Raw genomic sequence first — 20,195 nt, forward strand, 5'->3', positions numbered from 1 at the left:
CAGCTCCCCTTTACCTCTGACCGCACCCTCATCTTTCATCCGCCCTCGTTACTTTTGAGACGACTCTTTATGTTTTTCTGTGACAGGGTCTGTGCACCTGGAAAGGACACCATGCGACCTTGTCCCCACAGGAGAATATCAGAAGATTTTGAAAAGAACAGAAAGAATGAGCAAAAATGGCACCTGTAAGATGCAGAGCTGAAGACAGCCACCAAAACCTGCCTACTTGAAGAAGATAACTCTTCCGTCTGTCTAGTTCGCTCTGTAAATCCAGAGGACTCGACAGTGATCATGAGCACTGGAGGGTGGGGGTGAGGAGGAGCTTCCAGCTAGAATGTCACTTCCTTTTATGGAGGGTTGGCCAGATTAGTCCTGTGCACCCCACCCCTCCTCTTTTTGTTAAGCCAGGTCAACCTGGGACCTCATACATGTTAGGGAAGAGGGCTGCAGCTGAGCTATACCCTCGTCCCTTAAGTATGTTTTTTCTTTTCTTTTCTTTTTTTCGGAGCTGGGGACCGAACCCAGGGCCTTGCGCTTGCTAGGCAAGCGCTCTACCACTGAGCTAAGTATGTTTTTATTTATTTAGTGATAGGGTCTGATTATGTAGCCCAGGCGGGCTTGGAACTCACTAGAATCTCTGCCCCTGCCCCTGCCCCTGCCTCTGCCCCTGTCTCTGCCCCTGCTTCCCGAGTGCTGGGATTAAAGACATATGACACCATGCCTGGCTTGTATGTATTCTTGTATCTATAAATTTAAATAAAACTCTGATGCTGTAATGATTATAAGTTATATGCTTATTGGGCTCTTCAGTTCTCTTCCAGCTTTTTAGACAAATAATTTGTTTTTTTTTTGTAAGGATTTATTCATTTTATGTTACATATGTGTTTTTGATCATTCATATGTACACCATGTTTGTGCAGGTGATCACAGAGGCCAGAGGAGGGCATTGTGTCTCCCAGAACTGGAGTCTCAGGCTCTCTGCAAGAGGAGTAAATGCTCTTAATCTTGGGCTCATGTATTCAGCCCTATTTATTTTTTTTAATTGAACATTGAATGTTGTCTTTATTCTTTAGCATTTCATATCGTACACAATGAGAAATGATCCTATGTATTCCCACCCAAATATATGTATGTTCTTTTAAGTTCAGTTAGTGCTGCTCATATGGCCTTGGGTGAGGGACAATCCACTGGAACATGGGACTCTGGCAAGTGGCCAGATCCTCAAAAAAGGACTCTCTTTCCCTGAACAACTATTAACTGCAAATAGTTCCTCAGTAGGGACAGACGAATAGCTCTATATTAAACACCAACGTGAACTTATTTATCCTGGATGTGCAAGAGTGATGAAAACGTGCAAGAAGAGAAAGGTGACTCAGATGAGACGTTAGACGTGCCAGTCCATTCTACGAGATATTGGGAAGGAAATGGAGATGAAAAACTATGGCAAAACTTTAGGGTGATGAAAACATTAAGGAAAATCAAGGAAAAAAATATGGATTTTTCTCAACTCTTGTAATCCACCATATGGAAAAATGGCCTCTTCCAATTTTCTTTCTTTCTTTTTTCTTTCTTTCTTTCTTCCTTTCTTTCTTCTTTCTCTTTTAAGTGGGATAAGGTTTTGGCATTTCTGTCTTAGTTAGGGTTACTATTGCTGTGATGAAACACCATGGCCAAAAACAATTTGGGGAGGAAAGGGTTTATTTGGCTTACACTTCCACGTCACTGTACATCACTGGAGGAAGTCAGAACAGGAACTCAAGAAGGTCTGGAACCTGGAGGCAGGAGCAGATGCAGAGGCCTTAAGGAATGGCTGGCTCCCCATGATTTGCTCAGCCTGTGTCCTGGCTAGTTTTATATCAAATTGGCACAAGCTAGAGTCATGAGAGAAGAGTGAACCTCAGTTGAGAAAAGCCAGCACACTGGCTTTTTTATTTATATGTATGGTGGGTGAGTCTTAGTCAGGGTTTTACTGCTGTGAGCAGACACCATGACCAAGGCAACTCATAAGGACAACATTTAACTGGGGCTGGCTTAAGGTTCAGAGGTTCAGTCCATTATCATCAAGGCAGGAGCATGACAGCATCCAGGTAGGCATGGTGCAGGAGGAGCCGAGAGTTCTACATTTTCATCTGAAGGCCTGTAAGAGAAGACTGCTGGGCTGCTGTGTGGTTAGGAGGAAGGTCTTAAGCCACATCCACACCTCCTCCAATAAAGCCACACCTCCAAATAGTGCCACTCCCTGGACCAAGCATATTCAAAGCATCACAGGGTGTTAGTTAGATCCCCTGTTGTGAACCTCAGGACTGGGTGCTGAGAATTTAATGCTGGTCCTCAAGAAGAGCAGAAAGTACTCTGAAATAGTAAGTCTCTGGCATCCACTCTTCAGATTTACAGGTACCAAAGAGTATGGCTTGAGGAGAAAGGTAGGCACTTCAGTGCCTAAGAGTTAATGATATGCACCCATCAGAGCTAGAGATCCAACCTAGGGTCTGGTCTTGCTCTAGCTAAATATGCTCTCTCTCATTAAGTTAAACCCATAGCTCTGTTTAAATATTTTGAAAGCATTAGTTTTACATTGACAAGGAAATACAAGAAGTTCACAGTTAGGTTTTCAAATATGAATGTGTCCTTATCGTTTCTGCTGTCTGGACTGTTAGTGACAGGATGCTTCCAGGACCCCAGACCAACTCCTAACTATTGTTAATAAGGCGATATTCATATTGCTAAGTGTTTCTTCTTGAATCAATTCTGACTGCTAATGTGGTTAGGAAAATGGCATCTGTTACAGAGGTCGAAAGCCAAAACTTTTCAAACCTGCTGTTAACTTCAGAAATAGATCGCCAACCCGGCATGTATCAACCAGACTTAACATTATACTTGTTAGCAAGTATAGTGAGCAAATGAAAGAGCAATTCTCAGTAAAATGATATATGTACACAGGTGCTCACCAGTTTTGCACAAATCTTTAAAATAGTTTAATGAACTTTTAAACAGCATACAAAGAAACAAGTTTCACTAAGACATGCTCACATACGTCATTGTTGTTCTACACCCCCACCCCCATCTCATCAGTTCTAATTTCAATCAGCTACAGGTCATGGGCCAACCCGTCTTTTGCCAGGAGAAAAAAAAAGTTGTTAACATATTTTAAGCTATTCTGTTTCTTGAAAACTTGATACCTTTAAAAAAATGTCACCAAGTAGTGGCACAAGTCTTTAATTTCAGCAATGAAATGAGCCAGCCTCGTCTACAAATAAGACTTGTAGGAAATGCCAGGGCTAAATAGAGAGACCCTGCACACCCTCACTCTCCACTAAACAAAACCAAACCAAAACAAGCCAGAAATATTTTGCCAAAATTGCATTACAGTGAAGACTCTCCAACCCCATTCGTCTGTACCTGCAAAACTGAAAAATGGGTGCTAAAGAGATGACTCAGTATTTCAGAGTACTTGCTGCTCTTCTTGAGGACCAGAGTTAAATCCTTGGCACCCTGTCCTGAAGCTCACAACCTCAGCTTCAGAATGTTTACCTCTCGATCTAAGTTACCTTTGGGAGGCAGCGTGTTACGATTATCTAAATTAAAGAGTTACACGTTCGACGTTATCACAATCTGGGCAGAAGTACAGAAAGCCAACGCAGCCAAGGCCTCTCCCGAGAGGTCTTTGGATAGCTTAGAGAAGGGCAGTCCTCCAATGTCACTCAGACTTTGGGGTCACACAGTTATGGGTGGGACTTCCAGCCTCTACTAAAGAGAAACTGCAAGTCTCCCTTGGCTTTTTTTTTTTTTCCATTGACCTTGAGCTATTCTGTGTCACTTTCTAAGTCTTTGAAAGTCCGACCTTGAGAGGCCTAGGTAGTCACCTGCCACAGGCCACCGCAAAAAACGCAGAACAAACAGTAAGGCTGCAACTAGCGCCCGGAGAGCTGGCGGTCTCTCGCTTCGGGGTCCGATAGGCCAGCGTCAGGATTCCAAGGAGCGCTCCGAGGTCGGCCGGAATGGGTCCCTTTGCCAGGAGGAGGGCGCTCACGGGGCGGAGCGCAACTGAAGAGGCGTGGCCTGAGCGCGAGTCTTGGAAGGAGTCTGGGGGCGTGGGACAACCTTTGGGCGGAGCCCAACCAAGGGGGCGTGGTCCTAGCGGGCGGGTCCGACCTCGGACCCCACCCCCGCGTCCTTTCTACCGCCCCCGCAGAAGGAAAGGGAGAGGGACAGAGGGAGGGAAAGTGGTGTTCTGTGGAAAGGGGCGGAAGGAGTGGAAAGCAAAAGAGAAAAGGAAACAGAAACATGGCGGTCTGTAGTCGGGACAGTCTCGCCGCGGGCAGCGCCTAGACCTCCGTCCTCCCGCAGCACTCGCGGCCCGCGAGCCCCTCGGTCGGCAGTTGCTCTCGCTGCAGGCTGTGTCCCTGGAGAGCCGGCCGCGCTGAGGCGCAGGCGCAGAGGGGCCACCGGAGTCCCGGCCCTGCCAGCGAGGGTGTCCAGGCCGCGTAGCCGGCGCTTTCTTGCCTCAGGAAGCTACGGTGTCGGCTCGGTCACCGACTGGGCGGGCGCAGGTAAGTCCGCACCGCCGCCCTGCCTATTCCCTCCCGCGCAGTCAGGCCGCTCAGGTAGAGCTGGAGGGGGGAGCGGCCGGCTGGCCTAGTCGCCGAGCGGGCCGGAGGTCCCCAGAGCTTGTGGGCTGCGGTGCGGAGAGGCTGCGGCTGGAGGGTCTCCTGAGGATCGCCTCAGTGCAGGGACAGGGCCTGGCCTCTGCCGCCGGGGTGAAGCGGGAACTAGGCCGGTGGGGTGCTGAGCGGTGGCGGCTGGGGTGGAGCGTAAGGATCCGCGGACGCTGCGGAGGTGGAGGTACCGGGGTGCAGGCAGGTGCCGCAGGTGAATCCAGGGCATTTCCTCCTCTGCCGGACCGTGGCTGATGTTTAGGGCTACTTTGTTGGGGATAACTTATAGGAAGGCTCCATTCAGCTCCGGAGTGACTAAACCCAAATAAAGCCAAGTAATGAGCCCCTAGTGCTGACTCTTGTAAGAGCCGCAACTTTAAAGCATTGGAGATGCTGTCACGACTTCCCGCTCCCTTTTTTGTGATTCGTAGGCCCTTTCCTCACGAAGAATGTGCTTGGAAAGAACAAATAAGGAATGACCCAGTTTTTAAAATGCCCCCTCTCTTTCTTTCCCTCAAAATTTGTTGGTTTCACACGGGAAAATTTAGGGCAGTTACCGTAGTTACTTGAGCAAATGTGAGAGAAGGTGTCATTCCCCCGTACTGAAAGCTCAACTTGCTGTGCGATTGTATCTAGAGAGGTCATGCACTGTAGTCTGAGTAGCTGACATACTGAGGCTACTTAATTGTGTGCAAACTCGAGTCCAGTTAACCCTAGAAATAGGTATTGCCGTCTATCTCCATGCTTCCAAGGAGAAGGTAGAAAAGATCCTTAGGTGTAATGTCCTGGTGCCAGGTTTTCAGTAAACATTTGATTTGATAATCATGAATATATACTAAACTAACTTAAATCTTGAACTCATTATGTGACTTTTCTGTTTAAAAAAGAATTGCAAAAGGAAACCTTTTTTTTTTTGTACCACAGTCATTATGACCATTAAAAACCCTCTATATTTTCTGCTCTGTTCTCAATATTAATGTTAAAAGTTGGCAAACTGCCTTCTTGATGTAAGACTGGGAACTCAGAAATCTCAGACATAATCTTAGATCTGTGCTCATGAACATGACCTGCTTCTTACTGGGCTGCTTTGAATTGTTTTTTAGTTAGTAGCAAAAGGTTTTCTGCTATTCGGTCCACTCCTCTGACTCTTTGCTACTTATAAAGCAATGGATTGAGATTAAGGGGTCTAATCGTCTTTATTACCGGCTTTAGTGAAATGATCCCATGTCATTTGATTTTTGGCCAACAGTACCTTGGTTGGAGTATAATTGTTTGCTTATTTGAATAATAGAAACGATGTGTCAGAAATGTTGATGTTTTGCATTTTAGTAATTTACTCCTGTGTAGTTTGTAAATGAGTGCATCCTGTTGGAATAAATACAGTGTTTTGCAGTGTAAACTTGAGCTACTTGTAGCTGAAGAGATTTGTGGAAAAGTTGTGGGTGGAGACTATTCTTAAAACCAAATGTTTTAAATCACAAGGAAGTGCTGTGTTGTGTAGGCTGTGACAGTTGAGGATGGCAGATTTGGATGGTTATTTGGGCTGCAGATCTTTCTAAGGAAACACGCTAAGCATCTGTAGTAAAAGGCAGTTTGTAACTTATGCATGAAGAGTTTTGCATGGTAAATAATGACAAGGCACCTTCGCTTTTTTGTGTGTTTGCCAATTAAGACAGAAGCATCTCATATTTTCATTGGTGTTCCCTGCTAAGACAAATACCGTATTGGCTTTGCTGCTCACGTTGAAAGTTACGTTTTCACCTTGTTCTTGAACCTTAAGTACAGGTTGTAAAGGGAAAAAGAAAGCAGCTGAGTCAGTGGCAAGTTGTCTCCCTCGTCCGCCTGCTCTGATTTGAAAACAGAGTGCCTGTTATAACTCGAATTTCTAGTAGAAAATGCTTGCAGAAAATGAGGACACAAGTTTTCATAATGCATGAATTAAAATGTTACCCTTTTAAGGACTGTGGTGCACAAGCCATACCAGATTGTCAGTTTTATAGATTTATAGCAATGGGACACCTGGGTGGAATGGGAAGTGTCTTTACCAGTTAAACTTTGGGAAGCCAGGTGTGGTGTTGCATACCTGTACTCCCCCCAGCACTTGGAAGGTGGAGGCAGGGTGACTGTGTAGAAGCGAGGCCAGCCTTCATACTCATCATTCCATGTCAGTCAGCTTGGGTTAAATGGTGACACCTTGTTTAGAAGAAACAAAACAGAGCACCAAACAGAGAGTTGAAAAACAGGGAAGAGTGTCCTGTATGATAACCTAGTAAAAGAGGTTTTTTAGGATCATGGTATAAGGAATTGCAAATTTAGATACTTATATTATTTAAGATTTATAAGAGTATTTGTGGGAAGAAGGCCTTGAATTTTTATAACCCTCCTGCTTTTGCCTTAGTGTGGGACTAAAGGCATGCCTACCTGCCTTTTTTTTTTTTTTTTTGGTACAAAGTCCTGGTATATAGTTTAGGTAAGCCTGGAACATGCTGTGCTTGCTGTTGTCTTAAATGCTGCAAGAGGTAAATGCCTAGGTAACCTCGAACTTACTACACAGCTGAGGATGACTTAAACTCTTCTGCCTCCTATTCCCAAGTGCAGGGCTTGCAGGTCATCCTCACTGTGGTCTGCTCAGCCTTTCATTTTACCTCCAATTGCTCTTACATTTATTTTCTTTTTCCCCCGAGTGCATTCATAGTGTTTGCTGAGAAGCCTGTCGGTACTTCCTTCTTCAGATTGGATCTGCTTGGGTTGCTGCTGTGGAGGAGAGGCAGTGTAATTCTCACTCATAACTTCTTTATGTTACTATGAGTTTTTAGGTTGAACTCAGCCTTATGCATAATGAACATTCCCTCAACCACTAAGTCATACATACCTCCAGCTCACATATGTAGTTTAGAAATTTAGTGACCCTACACTAAAATGAGTAACAATAAATGGAATCAAATAGTTGGGCGTGAATTCACATGCCTGTAATCCCCAGTAGTTAGAAGGTGGCAACAGGAGGAAGAATCAAGACTAGCTTGAGCTTTAGAGTGAGGTTGAGGCCAGCCTGGCTACTTAAGATCCTGTCTCAGAAAACAAAATAAGGGTCACTGAGACAGCTGAGCATGTACGGCACTTGTTACCAACCCTAATGATCTGAGTTTGATCCCTAGGCCCCGTATGGTAGGAGCAATGTGACTCCTGCAAGTTGTCTTTTGATCTTCATACATGTGACTGTATACCATGTGCTTCACTTACATACACAAATAAAAGAATAAACAAACAATAAAAATTAGACAAATGAAAACAAAACAAAAAAAACCCCAAAGCCCCAGGAACAACAAAATATGGTTTTGGTTCATGCCTGTCATCCTAGTACTTGGGAGGATTTTGAGTTCAAAGCCAATCTGGACTATAAGACCCTGTCTCAAAAAAAGCAGTAAGGAAAAGAAATATAACAACAAAAGGGGGGGGGGTAGGTAAAAGAAGAGGTGGGGGGAGGTGAACACAGAAAATACTTAATGAAACTATAATAGTAGATGTGTGCACTATTCATTTGTTCAAAGCCATAGAATTAATACCAAGAGGGACCCTGTACACTAGAGACTGTACATGATGACAGTGTGCAGACACAGCAGATTCTCCAGTTATTAACACAGGTAACACTCTGAAGGGGGTGTTTATAGTGGAGGTGGCTATGCACTGGTGAGATTATATGGGAACTATAGTATGTATAGCTGGGCTAATCGTCACAGTCTGGCCTTAGATTTGAGACCCTCCTGCCACTGATTCCTGAGGGGTGAGATTTCAGGTGTGTGCCACTATGCTGGCTCTTGATTTTTTTGTTGCTCTAGATTTCTCTCTGTTAAAATTGCTTGCACATTCAGTGGTGCCTGAGGAGGTTAAAAGAGTAGATTAGATCTGAAGGATATGGTGCTGGGAACTCAACTTGGGTCTTTTGAAAAAGTGGCAAGTGTTAACTGTTGAGCCATCTCTTCCTAAGTTTGCCTTTCTTTTTGTCTTAAAAGCTTTATTTTTATTATTTTGATCATGTATATGTCTGTGTGTAGGTACGTACATGTGAATGTATATGCCTGCAGATGCCAGAGGAGTGTCCATCATCAGTCCTCAAATTCATGTCCTAGTAGCTGTTTTTCTCCTTTTTGCTTTCTAAGTGATGGACTGTAATCCCAGTTGTGTTCAGTATCTTCGTTGTTCTAATTCTTAACATTTTGGACAAGGCCTACCAGTAAGCTTCTTTACTCACGGAGCTGTCTCCCGATTCCCCTGTACTGTGCTTTACAGTAGTTCTGGGGCTGCTGAGAAGTGACTCAGCAGGTAAGCACACTTGTTCTTGCCAAGGATCTGGGTTTGGTTCCAACACCCACATGTAGCCTCCAGTTCCAGAGATTGTCAGACCTTCTGACTCTTCTCTGACCTCGACAAGTACAGGGTTGCATTTGGTACACATACATATAGGGAGTAAGACACTCAGACACATACATACATCTTTTAAAAAGAAACAAAACTCTCCACTTGCTCCCTCTAAAACATTTTGTTCTTATTTGTTGATTGAGTGAGATTTTTCTGTATATCCCAAGCTCCTACAGTTCACGGTGTGGCATGATAGGCTTCAAACGCATGGCAGTCCTTTCGTTAGCCTCTTGGATGCCATGATTAGAAGTATGTACCACTAAACAAGCCTCTTTCTTCTGAATGAATTAACCTGAAAAGTTTTGTTTTGTTTTGGAAAGAGTGAAGAGAGGGAGTTTACAAGATCAAACCACAGACCTATCACAATTAACTGGATGTTGCTTGGGAATTGGCTAATGGAATGAAACAGAAGGTAGAATTTTTTTTAAAAGGGTGCTGTACATTGAATTTGGAGCCTTCTTTTACAAGGTGGTCATGTACATCAGCATTTAGTGAGATTCCCAGCTCCTACCTAGGAGATTTTAATATATAGAAAGGTGAATTATTCAGAGGTAATGAGACGGCTCAGTGGATAAGGTCACTTGCTGTGTTTCCCTCTCACATAAAATAGACAGATGTTACATATGTGTTTTATAAAAGAAATTATTCAGTAATTTGGTTTTTCCATGATCAATAGGAGACCATGGTTGCACTGTAGACTGTAACACAGTGGTAACCATGAGATATGTTGGAGGTGTGGGGCTCTTTACTTTTCAGATAAAAGACTTAGTTAACTGGCCTTAAGCTTTCTTCTCTCTTATAAAATAGTTTCCTTATTACATGACAGTTTCTTTTCTGAAAGACTATTCTCACCTGTAATCCCAGCATCTTCTTTAATTTTTAAAATTCTATGTGTATGGGTCTTTTGCCCGCATGTATATCCCCTGGACTGGAGTTATAGATGGACATGAGTTGCCATGTGGTTGCCAGGAATGAAACCCAGGTCCTTTGGAAAAGCAGTTGGTGCTCTTAAACTCTTAAACACAGAGCCCTCTTTCCAGCCTGTATGTTTTTCTTTTCTTTTTGAGACAGGGTCTCATTCTATAGGGTAGGCTAGCCTTAAACTTGCAAAAAAAATTTTTTTGCCTTAGCTTTCATACCTGGCTTGAAGCCTGGCTTTCAATTATTTGGAGAGTTCCTTTCCCCCTACAGACTGGGTCTCTCACTATGTAGTACTGGCTAGCCTGGCCTTCAACTTGCAGACTCTGTCTCTGGAGTGCTGAGATTAAAGATAAGGCTGTGTGTGTGTGTGTGTGTGTGTGTGTGTGTGTGTGTGTGTGTGTTTCCATGTCACTATTTTTTTTTTTTTTTTGGTTCTTTTTTTCGGAGCTGGGGACCGAACCCAGGGCCTTGCGCTTCCTAGGCAAGCGCTCTACCACTGAGCTAAATCCCCAACCCCTCCATGTCACTATTTTAAAACTTTTCCATGTGATTATGTATATGTGTTAAATGTGTTTACATGTGTGAAGCATGTTTACAGGTGTGCATGCAGGCATGTGAGTGTACATATGGAGGACTGAGGTTGATATCAGGGAATCTTCCTCAATTTTTCTTCCACTGATTTCTTTACAGGCAGGATCAACCCAAAAGCTCACCTAAGCTAGTCTCAGAAGCCCACTTATTCTGGGATTCCCATCTCTGCCTTCAGAGGTGGAATTATAGGAAAGCTATAGGCCCACTCAGAATTTACATGGGTTCTGGGGATTGAACTCTTGCTTGTGGGGCAAGAACTGCAATCACTGGGCCATCTCTGACACCCCACCCCTTTTAAATAAACATTTGTGTGGTGTGTGTGTGTGTGGTTGCCATGGTGCCTGTGTGGTGGTCAGAGGACAATTTGTAGGAATTGGTTTCTCCTACCATTTGAGGCCTGGAGACCAAGGTTGTCAGGTATATTGGTAAGTGCTTTTATCTACTGAGCCATCTGTTTTGATTTTTGAGACATGATCTTTCTTTGCAGTCCAGACTAGCCTGGAGTTCCATATTTATTAGTTCAGGCATCCTTAAATGCAAGATCCTCCTGTCCAGCATTTTGAGTGCTGAGTTCCAGGTATATTGTCTCTCACCAGACTAACATTTTATAGCTGCTGTAACAGTTTCTAGTGGACTTTTGCTCAGTGTTCTTTGAATGGAAAAGTAATTGTTGTGTTTTATTAAAAAAAAAAAAGTCCAGAATATGTTTTATAGAGCACAGTATGGTGAGGTGGGAAGGGTGCCTCAGTGTGCCCATGCTGAGGTATCCCTTTCCCCTGAGGTATGGTAGACAGGTATAGTGTGGAATAGAATTTATTTAGGGCATGGGAAGGGGAGTTGAAAAGGGAGTAGAGACAGAGAAAGATGGGTGGGGTCAGCCAGGAACACATGGAGAAGGGGGGTGATGAGGAGAGAAAGAAAAGGGGTCAGGGAGTGAGGAGTCCAACAGCTTCTTTTATTGCAAGCCAGGCCTATTTGGCTGTTGCCAGGTAACTGTTGGGCGGAGCCTAGAAGGAATGCCAACATAAATAAAAAAGGTTGTAACTGCTGCTAGGTATAGTGGAGGAGAAAGTTTATTATAGATAAAAAGGAGTGTGTAGCCAGAGACAGGGATATCTGGGGGAGTCCAGAGTGGACATGACTCTGAACCATGTGAGGAGAAGGTGAAGGGAAAGAGGGGAGGGGAAGGAGGGAAAAGAGGTGCAGCAATCAGGAGGCCCAAAAGTGAAGGGGTAACCAAAATGACTGGATTATATAGAAAGGGCCCCTGGAGGACAGTCCAGTATCTGGACTAGAGTTGAGGATAGGGGGCCAAGGTATGCTAGCCAGGAAGATTCTGTGTTAGGTAGGGACTAAGGGATGCAGAGAGAACCTGGTAGCCTGGTCCACTTTGATATGTTAAACAGGCCCTCAGCCCTTTGTCCCAGGTTTGAAACCTAACACTTAGTCTCCTTCTTTCTGGCTCACATCTGAATGTGTGATTAGAAAATGGCTATATTCTATCATTCCTTCTCCCCACCTGTACCACTTGACATTCTATTGTAAAAAGTCTTCTGACCTTCATTTTGTAGGAACAGAATGGGCTCATATTTAGAAAACTTAATGTATTATAATCTATTGCTACCATCCTTTGTCTTTTTGTATGCAGTTTACTCCTGAGTCATGCCCCAGTTTCTGCCACACATTTTGATTCAGAGATCATCCACAGTTTGAACTATGGGAGACTCATTAACCTAGTACTTGTGACTACTGACAGGACTCCATTAATCTTTAAAGTGCCTTTTGCCCTTTGCATGTGGCATTCTGGGTGTACCATACATTTTCCTTGATTCATTTCAGCCTTGTCATTTCTCTAAGGGACCCTGCCCCAGGGTGTTACTGTAGGGGGTGGCTTAGGTAATATTTGTTGTTTTTGGTGACACTACTTCTGCGAGTGTGGGCTTTTGTTTGTTTTTGTATTTTGCTTTGGTTTTTCATTTTTTAAAAAAAATTTATTCATTTAATTTATGAGTGCTCTGCTGCATATGCATCTACCTGCCTGAAAAGGGCCTCAGATCCACCTGTAGATTGTTGTGAGCCACCATGTGGTTGCTGGGAATTGAACTCATGACCTCTGGAAGAGTAGCCAGTGCTCTTAACTGCTGAGCCATGTCTCCAGCCCCCTGGTTATTGAATTTTCAATACAGGGTTTTTCTGTAGCTTTGACTGTCCTGGAACTCACTCTGTAGACCTTCAACCTCAGAGATCCAGCTCCTTCTGCTTCCCTGGAATTAAAGAAGTAAGCCACCCTCTTCTGGCTCTGAGTGTGTTCTTAACCAGTCAGAACTAGGAAGGACACCCATATACACAGTTTTTTTTTTTTTTTTGGTTCTTTTTTTCGGAGCTGGGGACCGAACCCAGGGCCTTGCGCTTCCTAGGTAAGCGCTCTACCACTGAGCTAAATCCCCAGCCCCCATATACACAGTTTTTAAAAAATTTTCTTCTTATGTGTATATGCATTTGGCTATGTAAATATGAATGCAGGTACCCACAGAGGCCATGAAAGGATATTGGATTTCCTGGAGCTAAAGTTATAGGTGGTTGTGAACTTACTCACGTGGGTTCTGGGAACTGGACTCAGTTCTCTGGAAAAGCAACAAGCACTTTCAGTCTTACTAATACTGCAACCCTTTAATACAGTACTCATGTTATGGTGACCTCAAGCATAAAATTGTTTTTGTATCCCCTTTTTTTTTAAAGATTTATTTATTTTAATGTATAATGTACACTGTTGATATCTTCAGACACACCAGAAGAGGGCATCTGATCCCCTTACAGATGGTTGTGAGCCACCGTGTGTTGCTGGGATTTGAACTCAGGACCTCTGGAAGAGCCGTCAGTGCTCTTAACCACTGAGCCATCTCTCCAGCCCTTGTATCCCCTTCTTAACTGTAATTTTGCTACTATTATGAATCATAATGTAAGTATCTAACACGTGACCCCCAAAGGGGGTCTAGTACCTGTTAATAGTTGTGAGACCAGTTGGCTTCTATTCCCCAGTTGGCTTCTACATCTCCAGCTCTCCTCTCTTTCTCTCTAGTGCTGGGATCACAGGCATGTTGGCCCATCCTTGGCTCTGTGGAACATCATGGTTTGAACAGGAGCCTCTTTTCTATTAGCAGCCCTTCTGCATTTCTCTTGAGTCCCTGCCTGCCTGAGTCTGCCATTCATCCACTTCTGCTTCTATATCCACTTTTGCTGCTGTTCTGAGCATTTTACTGAAATAGAACCATATCGCATATGTTTTCTGTGGCTAGATGATTCCAGTTAGTGGAGTGTTTTCAAGCATCATCTTTGTGGAAGCGTGTGTTGGTACTTTATTCCTTATTGTTGAATGGCACTCAATTGTGTAAATAAATATATGGTACCAATTGATGGGCATGTAGACTGTTTTTATTGCTGTTGACAATACTGTCCACATACATACATAATAAATTAATAAAACTTATATATTTAAATTATTGGAGCAGGGATATTGACTCATTTGTTAAAGTGTTTCCTGTGCAAGCAAGAGTACTTGATTCCTAGCACCCACATAAAAAGCCATGTGTGACATTGTGCTCCCATAATCCCAACACTGAGAAGATAAGGAGACAGGAGGATCCCTGCATCTTGCTGGCCAATCTATTGAATTGGTGAACTCTAGGTTCAGTGGCAAACCTTGGCTCAAAAATAAGACAGAAAAACACTTGAGGAAGATACCCAGGATCTACCTATGGCCATCACAGGCTTGTGTTCACAAAGTCATGGGCACGTCCTTTTCCTTCAATAAAAAAATTAAAGAAAATCAAATTTTAACTTTATCTAGTGATGCTGTAGATTGAACTCAGAACTCCCTAGAAAAGTGACCTATCACTGAGATATGTACTCAACCTTAAAATTATAATTTTTTAAATAATTTTAGGTTTGTAGAAAAGTTGAAAAGATTGTATGAATTTTTGTATTTTTCTTCTAATAACATTTTACGCTACTATTTGGATGTGGTAGCTCACAATTCAGATCCCAGCACTGTTGAGGCAGAGGCAGGAGGATTGCCATGTTTTCCATACCAGACTGGGCACATAGTGAGTGGCAAAGTGAGACCTTGTCTCAAAAAACAGATTTCTTCAAGATGAAACATTTTGCATAATTGAAAATGAACATTGTGCAAAAATGAAACGATGCATAACTATCCTACTAATGAGCTTAATGTCCATACATACTTTGGTTTTATATCAATACATGTTTATTTAAGTTTTCCTTAAAATTTTTCATGTTTTTATTTGCATATATTATTTATGCATAATAATATGTTTAATTATGACATCCTCATACATGCATGTAGTGTAATGTAATCCTATTCATCCCTTACTCTCTTGTTTCCCTACTATTCTCCATCTCCATCTGCTCCCATCTTTTTTGTGACCTAATAAGTTTAATTAGGGTTGTTTACAGGGGCATAGGGAACAGGTTATTTATAGGAACAACATTGAAGAAAATGTCTCTCTTCGTCTAAGAACTGTTAACTGTCTATAGTTCCCATGGAGTGGGTGGTACCTTATAACTCCCTCATCCTTCCACATAGGATGTTAATGGATGTCGTCTTGTTCAGGAAATCATTTCTGCTGAGGCTTCATATCAAGTTTTACCTGGGTGATAGACTTTCACAGCATTCCATCCCAAACTTTGTCTCTTAGTTTCTTTCTACTCTCTTTTCTGCTGTTCCTTGAGCCTTGGTGTGGGTTATATAGATAGCCTGTTCATTAAATATCCAAACATTCAGCAGGTGCTTGGTTTCAGTTTGCTTGGATTTCTTGAGACAGAACCTTGCTACTTAACATAGGCTGGCCTGACATCGTCCTGTCTCAGCTTCCTGAGTGCTGGGATTATGGGCCAGGCTAGTGCCACCACACCTAGCTTAATATGCTGTTTAAGGGCATGAAATTGCCTTAGCATACATGTGCATTCACACTGTTGCTTCTGATTTCATTCTAGTGTATTGAATCTTGTCTTCACACTTTCCAAATTTGTATTCTTTTCTTACAGCAGGAATTCTGACAAGCGTACTGATAGACGTAAGCACAGAATAATTTCAAAATTGTCACACCCATACCACCATGAGGAAGAACCTTTCTAAAAACACAAAACAGTAAGGGTCAAAATTTCTTTTTCAGTTCTTGTCAAAGTACTCTTTCACTGGGAATAATTGATTTTTTTTAAAAATAAACTTTATATATATAAACTTTTTAATATATATAAAACCTTGCCAAAAATGAATACACACACACATCAAAATTAACCAGACCCAAAGTTGTTCTTTTTAAATTTTCCAACATGTGTCATACTCTCAGATACTTAGGTGCGTTGGCTTATGAACCTTAAGGTAAAGGTATTTACCTTAAGGTAAAGCTAATGGCCGCCTCCTCTTCTGCCTCTTTCCTCTTTCCTTTATGGAATCTCCTGCAGCCCAGGCTGGCTCCAGAATCCCTCCATTAGGTTGGCCACGAATTCCTGATCTTTCTACTGCAACCTCCCAAGTTCTGGGATTTTGCCACCCACCTCCACCCCTACATCCTTTGTTTGAGACAATGTCTCACTGGCTGGTTTAGGTCTCACTGGCTGGTTTAGAACTCACTGTGAAGACCAGGCCAGCCTCAAGCTCCTGGTGAACTTCTCTGTCTGCCACCACACCTGGCCAATTTGACTTTGTATAACATTCAAAAATGGAAGTTGTAGTTTTCCCAAGTGGATCAGGCAGTTAACAACTGGATTTACCCTATTAGTGGCTGCCTGCATCTTCTTCTACTTTCCAGGTCTTAATTATCCTGCCTGGCTTTCTCTTTTCTTTCTTCCCCCCTCCCACCCTTCCCCTCCCTCCTTTCCCTCCTCTCACTCCCCTCAATCCCCTCACTCCTCTGGCCCTAGCTCCCTTGAGATAGGACCTCAGTCAGTAGCCTTTGCTGACCTGGAAACTCACCATCTAGCCTAGGCCTGGAACTTGCTTTAATCCTCCTGTTTTAGCCTTCTGTAGGCTGGCCTAAATACTTTTAAGCACTTGTGTTTGCAGCCTCTCTTTAGGTCACTCTTGTGTAAAACTTTGAGCCACATACACAACAGTGGAGAATATCATTGTTCTGTCAGCTGATTTTATTCAAAATGACTTCAGTGTTACAGTTCTTTGGCTTAAGTGGTATAGCTGATCTTGATAGAGCTGTCTAAAGGAAACCACTAACCCCTTCTTTTGCATTGTTTAAATGTAGCCAATGTTTAAATGTAGCCATTCCAAAGAGAGGCCAGTCAGGAATATGTGGGGATTGTGGGGTGATGAGGAGATGGAGATACACTTTAAAAAGAAAAGCTTTGTTAAAGCTAAGCATGATGATTTATACCTGAAATCCCTTCAGCAGAATGACTAATGAGAGTTTGAATTCTAGCTAGTGTGGGTTTCAGAGTGAGACCCTGTCTTTAAAAAACAAACAGAAAGAAAAGCTTTTGCTACACAGAGTTGCTCAAGGTTTAGAGCAGAGAGTCATGAAACACTATTTGTGGGATTATAAATTGGTACAAACATGGGAATTAATTAGGGAAATTACTCAATATTAAAAATAGAACCACTATATGGTCTGGCAATCAAATGTCTAGTTATTTAACCAGAGTAAAATTTCTTTCTTGAGGTGATACCTGTACCCTCAAGCTCATTTCAGCATTGTGATAGCAGCAGGGTACAGAAATAACTTAGTGTTATTAAGTAGATGGACGAATAAAAAATGTCAGGTACACATACACACAGAGCTAGTCTTCAGCCATAAAGTACATGCAGTATGAAGTGGTCATGGTAAAGAGAGTTAAATGTCTAGTGTCTGGGCATTTCAGAGGGTGAGGCCAAAGGGTAAAAGGATTGCTGTGTCTGAGTCCCATTCCTCTGCTGCCCCCACTGGGGAAAAAATAAAGCTAAACAAATAAATAGAGGATTGGAGAGATACCTCAGCAGTTAAGAGCATTGGCTTTTCTTTCAGAGGACCTGGATTCGGTTCCCAGACCTTGTTCTCAAAAAAACCCATATACATACATACATACACACACACAAAACATACACACATACATACATACACACACACACATACAAAAAACACACACACACTCACTCACACACACTAATAAGAACAATAATACAAATGCCATCATATCCTTTTGGGGGTGCTCTGGTTGCTTCTACTTATTAATTTCACATCATTTTATTATTCATCCATAGATCAACATTGCATAAATCTTTACTGAATAGTAGTATGTATATGTGCATATATGATTGAATAGTTGTGTGTGTGTGTGTGTGTGTGTGTGTGTGTGTGTGTGTACACGCGCTTGCGCACGTGTCACATTGTGAATGTAAGGGTCAGAGGACAGATTGCAGGGGTGCTAGTTCTGTCCTTTTGTGGGTTTCAGGTATCAAGCTGAGGTCATTAGATTTTTGAGGCACATATTTTACCCCTCAAGTCACCCCAATGCCCCCCTTTTTCAGGTTTTGAAACAGGATCTCACTGTGTAGTACTGGTCTCAAACACAAAATCCTCCTGCTTTATCTTTCCAAGTGCTGGGATTGCACCATACTCAGCTGATGATCTTAAAGGAAGAACTGTAGGTATATGAAATGAATATAGTGGTGTTGCAAATGTACTAGATTTTGGTGTAGATAAAAGCTGACAAGAGGGGTTGGGGATTTTAGCTCAGTGGTTTGGTCCCCAGCTCCGAGGGAATAAAAAGCTGACAAAAATGGTAAAATGTTCTACAGAATGAAGTTTGATTACAAATTTGAGAAATGTGGTAGCTGATTATTCCTAACTCAAGAATATCTTAATTTTGATCAGTATAAAGTATTTCCAACCAATGATACATTTTCTTCTCTTTTAGGAAATAGAACAGCCATCATGATAGAAGACAAAGGACCAAGAGTGACAGACTACTTTGTTGTGGCAGGTCTCACTGATACATCCACTCTTTTGGATCAAGAAATAAATCGTATAGATACAAATAAATCAATTGGCCCTAAAGCTCCAATCACAGACATTGCTGTTATTATCAAATCAGCTGGGGAAACTGTACCTGAAGGTTACACCTGTGTTGAAGCCACTCCATCAGCACTCCAAGCAAACTTGAATTATGGAAGTCTAAAAAGCCCAGAGCTTTTCCTGTGTTATAGGAGGGGGAGAGATAAACCACCCCTGACAGATATTGGGTATGATCACTTTCTTTTGCTATGGTAAAGGGAATTAAATTTATTTAAAGGTTAAAAAAAGGTACATAGTAGAAATTAGAAGTTTCTGATAGTTATTATTTTTATTTCAAGATTAAGTTTAAAGATATATTGTATATCTAAATGTATTCTTAATTAGATATAAAACATGAGGAGTTATGATTATGGGCATTGTGTTTTTAAGAGATAAGTGTTGAATGATGAATGACTATAAACATGAACATCTTTAGGAAAGAACATTCCTTTTTAAAATACATATTTGGAAGTCAAGTGGTGGCTCATGCCTGTATCCGAGCACTTGGGAGATTGAAGCAGGAAGATTTAAAAATTGAGTTCATCTTTGTCTGTATAACATGTTCAAGACCAACCTAGGCTATATGAGATCCTATCTCAAATATTGGGGTTGGGGATAGTCTTTTCTTCTTTCTCCCTGGAGATGGGCCTGCTTTGCTTAACATATAAGTGTTTGGGTTCAATTCCCAGCACTGCTTAAAAAAAGAGCTAGGCAGTAATGGTGTACTCAGCACTCCCAGTACTCAGGAGGCAGAGGCAAATGGATCTCTGAGGTCCAGGCCAGCCAGGTCTACAGAGTGAGTTCTAGGACAGTCAAGGCTGTGATGAAAAACACAACCAACCAACCAACCAACCAACCAACCAACCAACCAACCAAGAAAACCAAAACAACTTTTTTTAGTAGTAGTTGTGAGTGGCTGAGAGATGGCTTTGTAGTTAAGAGCACTGGTTGACTTTTTGGAGGACCTGGGTTCAATTCCCATAACTCATATTGCAGCTCGCAACTGTCTGTAAATCTATGGGATTTGACACCCTTATATAGACATAAATAAAAATAAATCATTAAAAAAAATCAGTAGTTGTAAAGTAGTTTGTTAATTGTCCCTTAAGATTTCTTCTTTGTAATTGATGCAAAGACTTTTAATTTCAAAATTTGTATTGATATTTTTCTTTGAAAATGATGTTACTTTTATAATCCCCTGATGATTTACTATGTGTGGATGCTATATTGAAGTGTCATGTTTATTATAACTACTGCTATAAAAACTGATGGTAGAACTGGGAGTCATAGAGATACACGCCTGTGATCTTGGCAGGATCAGTAATCAAGGCTGTTTGGCTATATGTCTAGTTTGATAGATTTCTTGAAAGCCTGTCTTAGAACCATCCCCATCTCTAACACACAGACACATAGACACATACAGACACAGACACACATACAGACACACACACACACACACACACACACACACACACACACACACACAAGTATTGTGGTTTCCACCATTTGCATGTCTATTTTTGAATGTCTGTTTACATTCTTTGCCTAC

The 20,195-nt window shown here is 42.1% G+C and overlaps 1 protein-coding gene and 1 long non-coding RNA gene across 4 annotated transcripts in view; one reads left to right on the forward strand and one right to left on the reverse strand.

The window, feature by feature from the left end:
- Nucleotides 1–1,683: 1,683 nt before the first annotated feature.
- LOC134486947 (uncharacterized) lies at nucleotides 1,684–4,000 on the reverse strand. The gene is made up of 2 exons (XR_010066542.1): nucleotides 3,864–4,000; nucleotides 1,684–2,137 (listed from the first exon to the last, which is right to left on the reverse strand). It is a non-coding gene; the product is annotated as an uncharacterized LOC134486947 (long non-coding RNA).
- The window catches only part of Dennd4c (DENN domain containing 4C), a 104,543-nt gene continuing 87,197 nt past the window's right edge, over nucleotides 2,850–20,195 (forward strand). For 2 of the 3 annotated variants that reach the window (XM_039111089.2, XM_039111092.2), the window contains exons 1-2: nucleotides 2,850–4,550; nucleotides 18,510–18,834. In XM_039111089.2, the coding sequence (XP_038967017.1) occupies nucleotides 18,527–18,834 (308 nt within the window). In that variant the 5' untranslated portion in view covers nucleotides 2,850–4,550; nucleotides 18,510–18,526. The remainder of the gene's footprint in view (nucleotides 4,551–18,509; nucleotides 18,835–20,195) is intronic. The other variant, NM_001427785.1, reaches the window with a different exon arrangement.

This window comes from Rattus norvegicus, chromosome 5 (genome assembly GCF_036323735.1).
Source record: "Rattus norvegicus strain BN/NHsdMcwi chromosome 5, GRCr8, whole genome shotgun sequence".
Taxonomy (NCBI): Eukaryota; Metazoa; Chordata; class Mammalia; order Rodentia; family Muridae; genus Rattus; species Rattus norvegicus.